At 38.8% G+C, this 13,788-nt stretch overlaps 1 protein-coding gene across 1 annotated transcript in view; it reads right to left on the reverse strand.

Annotated features, from left to right (window-relative positions):
- The window catches only part of PPFIA2 (PTPRF interacting protein alpha 2), a 201,399-nt gene that overhangs the window by 27,773 nt on the left and 159,838 nt on the right, over nucleotides 1-13,788 (reverse strand). Inside the window, exons 20-21 of the mRNA XM_070947496.1 lie at nucleotides 8,129-8,283; nucleotides 4,060-4,153 (exon numbers count right to left, since the gene is read on the reverse strand). Coding sequence (XP_070803597.1) covers nucleotides 4,060-4,153; nucleotides 8,129-8,283 — 249 coding nt within the window. The remainder of the gene's footprint in view (nucleotides 1-4,059; nucleotides 4,154-8,128; nucleotides 8,284-13,788) is intronic.

Raw genomic sequence — 13,788 nt, forward strand, 5'->3', positions numbered from 1 at the left:
ATCAAAGCAATATTTACAGTTATGGATACTGTACATCAACAATAGTAAATCCAATATAATTAATATTTCCATTTGATATACATGTATACCTATTGTATTACTGAATCAGTATTCATTCAGAGAGCATAATCATCCAGATCAAATGGATAATTAGCAGAAAGATAAGAATGCATTTTTCATATTAGGTGATAATAAGGTTTTATACTTCTGCACTTTTATTCAGAAGAGTGCAGATGAGTGGTATTTGATGGCATGGGTAGGGATAATGGTACTTCAAATTTCATCAGTCCCAGTAGCCAGCATGATTAAGAACAAGAATTTATTGGAGTTGTAGTCATAACTCAATCCATATGTATTTAATTGGATTGAAATGTTAGAATAATTTGAATTGAATTCTAATATGAGCAAGAGACAATTAACTAGCAGCAAATTATTCCTGGAACAGGTCTTAAATACAAAATCCATAGTATCCAGACATCCAAAACTTCTTGTGTGTCAGACCTTTTTTTGGCAGCAGAATATATTTGGGCATTAAAATTAAGTGAAACAAATTATGGAGTGTTATTTCTATTTACCAGCTTGGTTGATTTTATAAAATAGAAAGATATTTTAAATGTTTCAAAATAAGCAAATAGTGTGAAGCTACTGTGTGTGTGTTTGTGTATCTATGAAGATACAGGATGGACAAAGCATTTGGATATGTTTGCTCTTTTGAATTATTTATAAAAACAATAAAGGTGAGATATAAACAAACAAACAAATAAATACTCCTAATAGAAAGTATTGTCCAAGGACATAAAAGCACAGGGACAATGGAGCAGTTGCATCAGCATATAGATGTAAATACAGCCTCAGATTATAAAACTAACATTTTTAATAATAATAAAAATGCCAAATATAGTCTAAACATCTGGCTGATTGTGCAATGAAACACAACAACAATAACAAACATCTGTCAGACAACACCGCAAACTTAGCAATTATTGATAAGACAAAAAAAATTGAATAGTTGACATTACAATATTGTGAGACAGCAGAATAGAAGAGAAAGAAGAGGGGTGTGTGTGTGTCACAAAATGTAAAGACCTGCAAATAGAAGTAGAATGACTGTGGCAAAAGAAAGCAAAGATATCAACAGTAATAAGGGTCTTGGGTGCAACTCGAAAACATCTGGAGCACCACTGCAACACCATTGGCATTGACAAAATAACCATCAGTCAATTGCAAAGGCAGCTTCACTTGGAACATGCTATGACATTTTTAACATCATCAAACAACAATATCTATCTTGGGAGGGACTTGACAGGTGAATATAAGTGCCATATCCAATATCAACATCTGGTTGACTGTGTGATAAACCATAACAACAATAATTTAGGAGTATAGAAAGGTGATAATGCAGTAAAAAACCACCCACTAAACAAGGTTTTTTTAAAAAAGAAAAAAGGCATATCCTGCCTTTCGGATTTTTATTTAACCTGAGCAGTCTTTCTTTGTTTCCTTCATTTAGTCATGATTATTCTGCCTAGCAATGAGTAGTATGCAGAACTTTCTTGGAGCCTTCTAGTACATTCATATGGTAATTATAAGTTTTACATTCCACAAGTTTTTTTCTTTCAGAACTAATGAATCAATGCAATTAGCACCAAAGAACACAGAAATATTTTCTAATATTTTATCATGATCATGTAATCATGTAATTTCCCTACTGGGAAGTCAACTGTCTTCAGAATTACATCTGAGATGATAAACTGTAATAAGGATGCCTTTGGATTTGCTTTGTTAATAAACATGAAACTTTCATTCCTTTTGCCTCCACAAATCTGTTAAAACTTGGATTTTTTTAATTTAGATAGATAATTAGAAGGAGTTATGGAAAACAACTTACATAGTGATATACAATATTATAATTTTAAGCAACTGAAGATGGGATTTCCCTAATACACATATTTTGAATGTAAACATGTTTATGAAAACTGTTCTGTAATTTGTGCTTTTAGTACCAACAAAGTTGGGCTTATTTTTTATTTTTTTTTATTTATATGCCGCCCTTCTCCGGAGACTCAGGGTGGCTTACAATGTGTTAAGCAATAGCCTTCATACTTTTGTATATTTATACAAAGTCAGCTTATTGCCCCCACAAACTGGGTCCTCATTTAACCTACCTTAGAAAGGATGGAAGGCTGAGTCAACCTTGAGCCTGGTAAGATTCGAACCTGCAGAAATTGCAGGCAGCTGTGTTAATAACAGGGTGCATTAAACCACTGTACTACCAAGGCTCTTTATTTAATGAAAAAATACAGTAAATCACCTTGACTAAACTTTGATGCCAGGGTCAATGTAGTGGTAAATTGCTTTGGAAACCCCCCCACCCTCCCCACACAAACATAACTTCTTCATTCATAACCCAGATTTAGCTCAGAGTAATTTACATAAAGAAAGGTTGAATAGGTTGAAGTCATTATACGCTTGAAGGGTGCTACCAGTATCTAGAGATTTCAAGCATCTTTTCCACAAAGATTTCTTGTCAAAGCTATGACTATAACTGATCATAATCTCATTTACATGACTTTTCCCCATGGAATTGTCTGTTGAAAACTGATAACAGAAAAAGTAATTAGGAAGTGGATAATGAAATACGATTTCTATTAGACTATTAAGGAAAATATGTCAACAACTACTATCATATTTTGAAAGAAAATTAAATGCTCATTATTGTATCTAAAATATGTATCTGCCAGCAGAAAATAAATGAAAACTATTAGGCAGAGAGAAAGTGAAGTATAGAAAGACCAAGGTCTTTCGAAAAATATTATTTAAATTATCACAACATTATTATTAACAAATATCAAAATGCATCTAACTATTTAGTACTTAGGTTGTATAAAAATATTTAGTGATGCTATTTTTTTTTGCATGGAGTGCCAGTAGAAACAAAAAAGACCTTACAAGATTTATACCTTCCAACTCCTATAAAGAAACAACAGTAGAAAAAAGTAAAATAAAATAAAATGTAGAAGTTACATTTATGATGCATAAGAGGGAACTTACATTATTAAATGTAATAAATTATTTATCTAATACTTCTATATTATTTTTAGAATAAAATGTTTCTGATTGAAATATATTTATTAACTGTATTGTTAATAAATAAGTATAACTAAGGAAAAATGCTTCTCTTTTTGGAGTGCTAATTTAAGTGGCTGTTCTGACAGCATGAAATAATCTTGTTTGATATTACCAGTGTTTTCTATATAGTCACAAATCAATTATGCATTGTGATAATCAAAGTAATCTTTTATCTGAGAGTGCTACATTATAATGTAGAATATTCAAACTAAGTAATGAACAGTGTATTACCAAAATATGTTTTCCCACACAAGATACAAATAAACATTGCCAAATGCTGGAAAGATTTGGGTAAAGCAAGCATAAAAAATTTAAAAAAATCAGCAGAATTTAAGTTCTAAAGATAAGTATTTCCACAGTTTTTCTCCAAAGGCATCTTTTGTGATTTTGTAAAACATTTATTTTCTTTAGGGAACATGATACTGTGTTTCCCCAAAAATAAGACCCTATCTTATATTTTTTTGAATCCTAAAATAAACGCTTGGCCTTATTGCCATGCACTCAAAAGCCCAATTGGGCTTATTATCAGGGGATGTCTTATTTTGGAGGAAACAGGGTAGGTATCAAAAAATAATAGCAATTTATCATAACCTTTGTACACAACAAATGAATTAGGGTTTCAAGGAAATGCAATGGGAAGCAGTGAGTTCAATAACTCACTGACCAAGTTGATACATAAGAGTGACAGGCTGAATTGAAAATAAATACTACTCCCAGTAGAAAATATCTGCATTTTAAAATAGGCTACCAGTAGGCAAATCCAAAGAATCCTCCTGCTATGTTTCTTTAATGGAATCCATATTGAAAAGTAGAAATTAACTTCCATTGTGTTTGGCTTTTTAAAAATGCAGTCAGAATGAGTACTAATACATTGATTTTTCTTCAACAAGCAAATGTACTTGGTGTTTTATTCAAAGTATTCCAACCTACTTTTTCTTTAGTCTTCGGTCTTTTTCTGCCTGGGTTCCAAGTTTGCTTAACCCCAGAGATTCTTGTGCTGCAGCTTCGGTTTCCATATAGCCTCCTGTGTTTAAAAGAGCAAAGAAATTTTCTCTTTTTAGTTTTTTAATAATGCTCCATTAGTTTCCAGAAGTGTTTTTGATTTGTTTTCTGAGACACACATACCGGTATACAGATAAAAATGGTGTAGTAACCTTAAATCTATGAAAAATAAAACTTAAAAATGTAGATTCCACGAATAACTTTTTAAAGTGCCCAGCTAAAGGTGATTTCCCCGCTCCTTGTTTTCCTGTAAGGAACAAGGCTCAAATATTTTCTCCTTAGTCAGGCTTTCTCATGTCCTAATTTGACTTTCTAAAAAGGCAAGAAGCCCTTTCAAGCCAAAATGGCTGTTCTTGGCAGAAGGATTATTAAAATAGCATTGTTTATGCTCAATTTCACCTAAATTAGCTTCTTTTTAAGGGATTCCTCTGTATGACATCCTAGACTTGTAACTTTGTTGAGATTTTGTTCTGGTTCATTTTAGAATAAGGCACTAACAACTTCACTAGATAGGAGAGAGAAAAGCTTGGCTGTATCTTTTATATTTTGGTCATTCAGATTTTGCAAATAAACCATACAAAATCAGCTTTTAAGAAGCAGGAATGCATAGGTGACTCATGTTGTAAATAGTAATTTTCTATCAATTATTATCTAGTTTACTTTCCAAAGCAATAAAAACTGTTGGCACAAGTACATGCTAGTTCATTTTTTTGTAGATTGTCTTTACTACAGATCAAATGTTAGTTTAAAGATGGCATTATCATTATATTTGGCTTTACCAACCGTTAGGCATATACATTTAAGAATTCTGTTTGTTGTGTTATACTTTATCAGTGTGTTATTTTAAATTTAAAGCAGTACTCCAATCTAGCATTTAGAGACTTTAGTATTATTAGTATCCAACTGGAAACCATGATATTGTTTGTATCTATTTTGAACAGTTTAATACATTATTTGAAATGCAGGAAATATATTATAGAAGATCAATGTGTATTAAAAATGAAACAATCCAAGACAAGACAGTAAAACTCTTCTCAAAAATATGCTGAGATACTGCAAAAAAAGAGAGACAAATATAATGAATGAAAAGATCAATGGTTCAAATGTAGGAGAAACATAGAGAAACATGGAGGAGAATAGTGAAGAGAACTGGTTTAAACCAGATTTAATTAGACTTCCTTTTTATTCAATTTTTTTTTTAGGTGGGGAGATCTATTTTTTCCCTGCTTCTCCTTAAATATTTTCATATGCACTATATAATGTTGTGTACTTCAAAAGGGAACATGATGGCTATGCATATATGTACAATGTTAAAGGCACTTAAGCAATGATCATTTTGTCAATAATTTGGTTCTTTATCCATCTTCTTTTTCTCCAAAATTCCAGTTCTTTCTTCCTGCCAGCTAATCAGTCTGTTCTTGCTTCCTTTTTTCTCCCCACCCCTTGTAAAAAAACTCTTTGTTCATGAAATTGCTTAGGTAAAATATTTCTTAAAAAACAAAAAACAATTTTTGATTGTCTTGCTACTCATTGAGAAAAAAATTGGGAGGTATTGATCCTACTACTACTAATCCACATAATCATAAAGTGTAATGAAGCTGTAATGAAGGGATAGAGCTGAAGAGCAAACCAGTGCAATCAGATGGTTTAGTTAAGCACAACCTGCCATCCTCTGAGTCCATGTCATGTGACCCGGAGAGACCAGCTGTACTTGGAGATGAAAAAGTCAGTTTGGGAAAATCATGGGGAGTGGAAAAGGTAAGCAATTTCTAGAAAAAGGAGTTTTTCACAAGGGGTGGGGGACAAAAAGGAAGCAAAGGCTGATAAACTGGCAGGAAGAAAGAGCTGGAATTTTAGAGAAAAAGAAGATGGATAAAGAACCAGGAAAGATTTAGTGGTTTGACAGTTATCATGGTCACTAAAATGTTCCAGGATGGAAGCAAGATCATTAAAAATGAGCGAGGAGCAGACTTTGAGAGATTATTACCACTATATTACAGAAAGAATACCAAAGGAAGTAAGAAGCTCAAAATGCCTCTAAAGATTCTGGATGGCAGAGATTAAGAGTAGCTGTACAGAGAGCTATATGCTTAATTGTCTCATTAGATAGGGGAATCTTCAACCTCCTAATGCTAGAGCAAGCAGCAGATCTTTTTCTGTTGACTTTACTTCCTACCATAATCTTTATAGCTAAAACTATAACAAAGAACTGAGAGAAAGACATATCTTTTGTATGTTTGCTTAAGTTAAAATGCTGTTTTCAGGATTAGTCTGAGATGGCTGAAAGAAAAACAACAACATTTTTTATTTGTGTTATGAATAAAGCAATTTTAAAAAATCAGAAGAAAGTTTTGTGCCCAGGGCTCTGTCTGATTGATCTTGAGAATCCATCCCCCTAAAGTCTCATGGCTGTTATGAATCAAGCATACAGGCTAACATTCCCCTATCCTTTCCATAGAAGCTGCCCAGGTAGATGCATCATATACACTAAATAGACAAGAATATAAAAAGTTACATGAACAGGAACTTCAGATATTAGAAAATAAATCATAATTTTACATCATTCCATATAGATATTGTTGTTAAATGATAATTACATTCATCTCTGCTCTCAGTGTTTATTTAATGGCACTGTAGAACATTCTATTTTATTATTTTACAAATGAGAATGCATTCTAACTAATTTATTCTTTGGTTTTCCTCTGCAACTGTTTTTAGGTTCTGAGTAATTAATTGATACTGGGGCCATTAAATTGTATTGTATTGTACTGTACTACACTGTACTATAACTAATAAAACTATATATTCATGTGAGATGGACAGCTATACAAACTTGATAAAGGTTTATGCTGGGGTTATGCAAATTTTTCAAGAAAGCTATAAAGTAGCCAATTCTTTTTCCAAGTTGTTTTTAATATAAGAAGAATGAAAAATTTGACAAAGGAAAAATCTTGCCAAATAAGTGATGGGTGAAATCTATTTTCTATCATAATTCTTTATAAGCTAGAGTCATAGAAGGATAGCTATGATTATGTGCAGTTGGTAGCCTTGTCTCATGTCACACTTGTCACATATTTTTTGGTAATTGCTATCCAAGTTTTACTGTCTGTGATTTTTAAAGCTCAGGAGATTTACCTGTGAATGGAATCTTTTCATGAAATGTGACAAACACTAGCAAAGGAAGCTTAATTTTTGGAATTCTTGCTGCTCTCTGAGCTTGGTTATTTGCTTGCAGCCATTTCACTACCTAGGTAACTAGGTAACATCTTCAGTGCTAGCATCAGGTTAGTATTGATTACAAGTAGTCTTGACTTACAACAGTTCATTTAGTGACTGTTCAAATTACAATGGTACTGCAAAAAGTGACTCGTGACCATTTTTCACACTTATGACAATTGTAGCATCCCTATGGTCACGTGATTAAAATTTAGACTCTTCGCAATTGACTCATATTTATGACGGTTGCAGTGCCCCGGGATCATGTGATCACCTATTGCAACCTTCTGACAAGCAAAATCAATGGGGAAGTCAGATTTACTTAACAACAGTGTCACTAAGTTAACAACTGCAGTGATTCACTTAAGAACCGTAGCAAGAAGGGTTGTAAAATGTGGCAAAATTCACTTAACAAATGTCTCACTTAGCAACAGAAATTTTTACTTCAATTATAGTCATAAATTGAAGTCTATCTGTACATTGCCTAGTTGGGTAATGAAACAATCAAGTTCAGGGAGCGCCAAGGACTCACAGCTCAACCCTGAGCTACATGTATTATCTTCTATTGGAAGCTATATCCTTTAATCACGTAAGAAAATATAATTCTGACAGTAAATATGATTGATGATAGCGGAATGACATCAAAAAAACGTAATCATTTTGAAAGGCAGAATAGCAAAATGAAGCTGAAAGAGAAGCTAAAGTATCTATAAAAGAGTAAAAAAATAATTCTTTTAAAAAATGACAGGAAAGCTATGATCTGAAAGTGGAGAAGTCTTACTTAGCTGTCCAAGTCGTGCCTTCTCTTTTTTACCAAACAAGCGTCCAATTGAAGACTTTATTCCTTTCTTCTTGGGAGCTTTGTGCAAGGAATCCTGGCTGCTATTGACACTGCCAAAGCCAATACTTTCTGGTTCCAAAGATGCAATCAAACTACTAAAAAAGACACACACAAAAAATAGAGAAACTATTGTTGTCTTGACGAATTCCCATAATGAAGTCCACAACTTGTCTGCTGTGGAAACAAGTTTTATGAAATCTAATGAGAGTGTTCTTAGTAATTGGAAACAATAATCAAATTAATTTCTGATATATAATGTGATTATAATGTGACCAAAAATTCTGGTATTATTGCAATATTTAGAACTGCACATTTTTCATGTTTTAATCTTGATTGAAATAATTGAATGAAAAGACTTATATCTGTATAATTCATCAAAACTCTGTTAATATAAGCATGGCTAGAAAGATTTAAAAAGGCTTTTGATGCAAACCAAATGTTGAATTAAATGGTATCTAAGCTATGACTATTATTTATTTATTTATTTATTTATTTATTTATTTATTTATTTATTGCGATTTATATGCCGCCTTTCTCCCTAGGGACTCAAGGTGGCTTACAAAATGACAACCTCAATACAAATCACAATACAATATCAAATTAAAATCAGTAACCCAATTAAAAACGATTTAAAATTATACCAGTGTACCCCCAAACGGATCAGTTTAATTGGCGGAAGAGCCACGTCTTCAGCTCGCGACGGAAGGAAAGAAGGTCGGGGGCTGTCCTGAGCTCAGTGGGCAATCCATTCCAGAGGGTCGGGGCTCCCACAGAGAACGCCCTCCCCCTGGGGGTCGTCAGCCGACATTGTTTGGCCGACGGCACCCTGAGGAGGCCGACTCTGTGAGAGCGCACAGGACGATGGGAGAACGGCTGGAGATGGTCCTGCAAGTACCCCGGGCCTAAGCCATGAAGGGCTTTATAGGTGAGCACCAGCACCTTGAAACGTATCCGGAGTGCCACCGGTAGCCAGTGCAGCTCATGCAGGAGAGGTGTTACACGGGAGTATCTAGACGCCCCCGTAACTACCCGCGCGGCTGCATTTTGGACTAGCTGAAGCCTCCGGACACATCCCAAGGGCAGCCCCATGTAGAGGGTGTTACAGTAGTCCAACCTAGAGGTAACAAGGGCGTGAGTGACCGTGGCGAGGGCATCCCGGTCTAGGAACGGACGCAACTGGCGCACAAGACGGACCTGTGCGAAGGCCCCCCTGGTTACGGCCGTCAGATGGTCATCTAAAGACAGCCGAGAATCCAGGAGGACACCCAAGTTGCGGACTCTGTCGGAGGGAGCAAGGATTTCACCTCCGATCATTAAGGATGGAACCTCCAGATCCCGGGATGCCGGCATCCACAGCCACTCAGTCTTGGAAGGGTTGAGTCTAAGCCTGTTCCTCCCCATCCAAACCCGCACCGCTTCCAGGCAGTGGGACATCACGGAAAGGGCATCCCTAGGGTGGTCAGGGGTGGAGATGTAAAGCTGGGTATCATCAGCATATTGATGATACTTCACCCCAAAACCACGGATGATCTCACCCAGCGGTTTCATATAGATATTAAAGAGCAGAGGGGAGAGAACCGATCCCTGAGGCACCCCACAAGTGAGAGGCCTCTGGGAGGATCCCTGACCCCCCGCCCAAACAGACTGCAGACGGCCCGAGAGATAGGAGGAGAACCACTGTAAAACAGTGTCTCCTAACCCCATCCCCCTGAGCCGCTGCAGCAGGATACCATGGTCGATGGTATCGAATGCCGCTGAGAGGTCAAGAAGGACCAGGATGGAGGAGCAACCCCCATCCCTGGCCCGCCAGAGATCATTTACTAGGGCGACCAATGCCGTTTCCGTGCTGTGGCCACGCCTGAAACCAGATTGGTAAGGATCCAGGTAGTCAGTTTCCTCCAGGAATTGAGGGAATTGCTGTGCCACCACGGACTCAACAACCTTCGCTAAAAAGCGAAGGTTGGAGACTGGACGGTAGTTGTTAAGTACGTCAGGATCCAGGTTAGGCTTCTTAAGGAGGGGTCGAACCACCGCCTCTTTAAGCGCAGCGGGAAAGACCCCTTCCTTTAGTGAAGCGTTGACAATAGCCTGGATCCAGTCTCCAGTCACCTCCCTGGCTGCCGAAACAAGCCAGGAGGGACAAGGGTCCAGTAAACATGTGGAAGACCCCAACCTACCCATAATCCTGTCCACGTCATCCAATGAAACAGGCTCAAACTCAACCCAGATGTCTCCACTGAGACTAGGCCCTGTCACCTCAACGGACTCTGTCCAGTCGGAGTCCAACCCGGTCCGAATCTGAGTGATTTTATCTTGCAGAAACTGTGCAAAATCCTCAGCACGGCCCTGTAAGGGGTCCTCCCTCGCTCCCTGATTAAGGAGGGAGCGGGTCACTCTAAACAGGGCTGCTGGGCGATTTTCTGCAGATGCAATGAGAGTGGCGAAATAGTTACGTTTCGCCACTTCCATCGCCACAAGATAAGACCTAATATGGGTTCTTAGTTGTGTTCGGTCGGACTCGGATCGGGAGGATCTCCAACCACCCTCCAGGCGTCTTTTCCGACGCTTCATTTCCCTGAGCTCCACGGTAAACCAAGGAGCCGCCCGGGATCTGCGTCGGATCAGAGGCCGCAAAGGCGCGATTCGATCCAAGGACTACCATTATTACTACTGTTTTGATCTTATCTATCCTAAATAGGTGAAGTAATTCTAACACATTTTCTCCAGTACTTTTGAGGTAAAATAAGTTTCTGATGTAATTATATTACCCTTCAAAAATAAGTTGATGTTCTTCAATGACTATAATGCTTCCTAAGAGTAGCAATGTCAATTTTTCAGAGTCCTATTTAAGAATTGTACTTATTTTAACAGTAGATATTGTGTATTGTAAGCCAAAGCTTGACTTCTGTTTTAATCCTTTATTAATTAGGCAGATGTGTCAGAAGAACATTCAACAGTATTGCTTTGTTTATTTACTCATCCTGCTTATCATAATCTATCCATTTTTTACTTGAGAGCAATAGTATGATTCTTACTAGAGCATTTCTTCTTTCAATAAAATATGGAAATGAATCTATCTATCTATCTATCTATCTATCTATCTATCTATCTATCTATCTATCTATCTATCTATCTTTATCTATCTTCCACCCATCTACATGGAAGGTATTACTATGTATAGGCATGATATCAGATTCTTAACTCAAAACACAAATCATATGTACACTATTTCTCACTTATGACAAGCTCAGAGATATGACAGTTATAATTTACATGACTGACTTACAAATTACTCTTATTGAATATGAGTAATTATGAAACTCTAATAAATATATATTGGGATAAGTTTTCCTTTCCAGTTGTCCTCCATATATATTGGGACTTCCATTTCTTGATTCCACTGGTTAGAATGGAAATAGATCTACTTCAAGTAGGAGAAGCAGTTCTAGGAGTTATGGTGAGCTGTGGTGGAACAGTGGTTAGAATGTAGTATTGCAGGCTAATTTTGCCCACTACCAGGAGTTCGATCCCAACCAAGGTTGACTAAGCCTTCCATCCTTCCAAGGTCAATGAAAAGAGGACCCAGATTATTAGGGACAATATGTTGACATTTGTAAACTGCTCAGAGAATGCTGTAAAGCACTATGGAGTATAATATTGGTATCTTCTAAGATCTACTAACATTTTGGTTTTTTATGTTTTATTGATTGAAGTTGATAAGGGTAACTATTTGTAAAACATCCTTAGAGCTGTCAATTCTCAGACGCTCAACTTCCCTTTTTCTTTTTACTGCTTATAAAATCTTTCTTCCTTAGTCATCCTTTAATTTATCTTTCTTAGTGGCAAGGATATACCACCCGCTGTCTTCAAGCGGTAGCGTGCTCCGGCCCCCAAGGCTCCACTCGTTCTCCAGGTTGCACAGACCCTCAGGGTCCGGGCCTTCGACTGATGTTGTGCAATGCCAGGTCCATAGTAAATAAAGCCCCCCTCATCTGTGACCTTCTTCAGGAGGGGGGAGTGGACCTGGCGGGTATTACGGAGACCTGGTTGTGCCTGGAGGGAGGGGTCCCTCTGGTAGAAATGTGCCCACCAGGCTTCCAGGCATTCCATCAGTTGAGGTCACAGGGGAGGGGTGGGGGAGTAGCGGTTATTATTAGAGAAGGCCTTAGGCCGAGGGAGGCCACTGTTCCTCAGACGGCCGGCTGTGAGACCCTCCTTGTGAAGTGGGGGCATGGGGTTCAGATGGGTTTGCTGATCACGTGGCTCCCTGCTACGTGGCAGCAGCCCTGCCTGAGCTACTCAACGTTATCGCCGCGGTGGCGGTTGATACCCCCAGACTTATGGTCATGGGGGATTTTAACTTGCCATCCGTGGGTGAGGCATCTGAGGTGGCTCGGGAGTTCATGGCTTCCATGACGGCTATGGACCTCACCCAGCTAATTCATGGCCCTAGGCACATGGGGGGAAACACACTGGACTTGGTTTTTGTCTCTGGACAGTGGCTGAGTGATCTTGACATAGGGGATATAGTCATCGAGCCCTTGTCATGGTCGGATCACTCTCTCCTTCGCCTTGACCTTCGAACCGCTGCACCTCGCCGCAGGGAGGCGGAACTGATAAGATGGTACCGCCCCAGGCGCCTGATGGAACCTGATAGGTTCCAGATGGAGCTTGGGCCAATCCCCGAGGTTCGGGCTCACGCCTCGACTGGAGACCTAGTGGCCGCCTGGGATAGGGTGGCCACTGGAGCTCTGGATAGAGTTGTGCCTTTGCGGCTTCTGACCCAGCGCCAATCTCACCTGGCTCCTTGGTTCACCGAGGAGCTGAGGGAGATGAAGTGCCGGAAAAAGACGCCTAGAGAGTAGTTGGAGGGCCAGTCATGCTGAATCTGACTGGACACTGGTAAGATCTCATATTAAGAATTACCTAATGGTGATAAAAGCAGCAAAATGTACCCATTTTGCTGCTCTTATTGCGTCATCAGATAATCGCCCGGCCGCCCTGTTTAGGGTGACCCGCTCCTGTTCCATCAGGAAGCGAGGGAGGACTCCTTGGAGGGAAGAGCCGAGGATTTTGTTCAGTATCTGTATGACAAAATCACTCAGATTCGGGAAGATCTGGACTCCGACTGGGTAGATCCAGTGGGGATGATGGAGGCAGGTCCTGAGAATATTATCTGGGATGAGTTTGATCCTGTGACCCCTGAGGACGTGGACAGGATTCTGGGTAGACTAAACGCGACTACATGTTTGTTGGACCTGTGCCCCTCCTGGTTAGTGCTGGCTTCCCGGGAAGTGACGCGAGGCTGGCTCTAGGGGATTATAAATGCTTCATTGGGCGAGGGTGTCTTTCCCGCTGCCTTGAAAGAGGAGGTGGTGAGACCTCTCCTCAAGAAGCCTTCCCTGGACCCGGCAGTATTGGCTAACTATTGTCCAGTTTCCAACCTTCGCTTTGTGGCGAAGGTTGTTGAGAGTGTGGTTGCGCGACAGCTCCCCCAGTACCTGGATGAAACAAAGTATCTAGATCCATTCCAGTCGGGCTTCAGGCCTGGGTACAGCACGGAAATGGCATTGGTCGTGTTGGTGGATGATCTCTGGAGG

Source organism: Pituophis catenifer, unplaced genomic scaffold, assembly GCF_029215685.1.
Source record: "Pituophis catenifer annectens isolate HBS135680 unplaced genomic scaffold, rPitCat1.0.hap2 SCAF_7, whole genome shotgun sequence".
NCBI lineage: Eukaryota > Metazoa > Chordata > Lepidosauria > Squamata > Colubridae > Pituophis > Pituophis catenifer.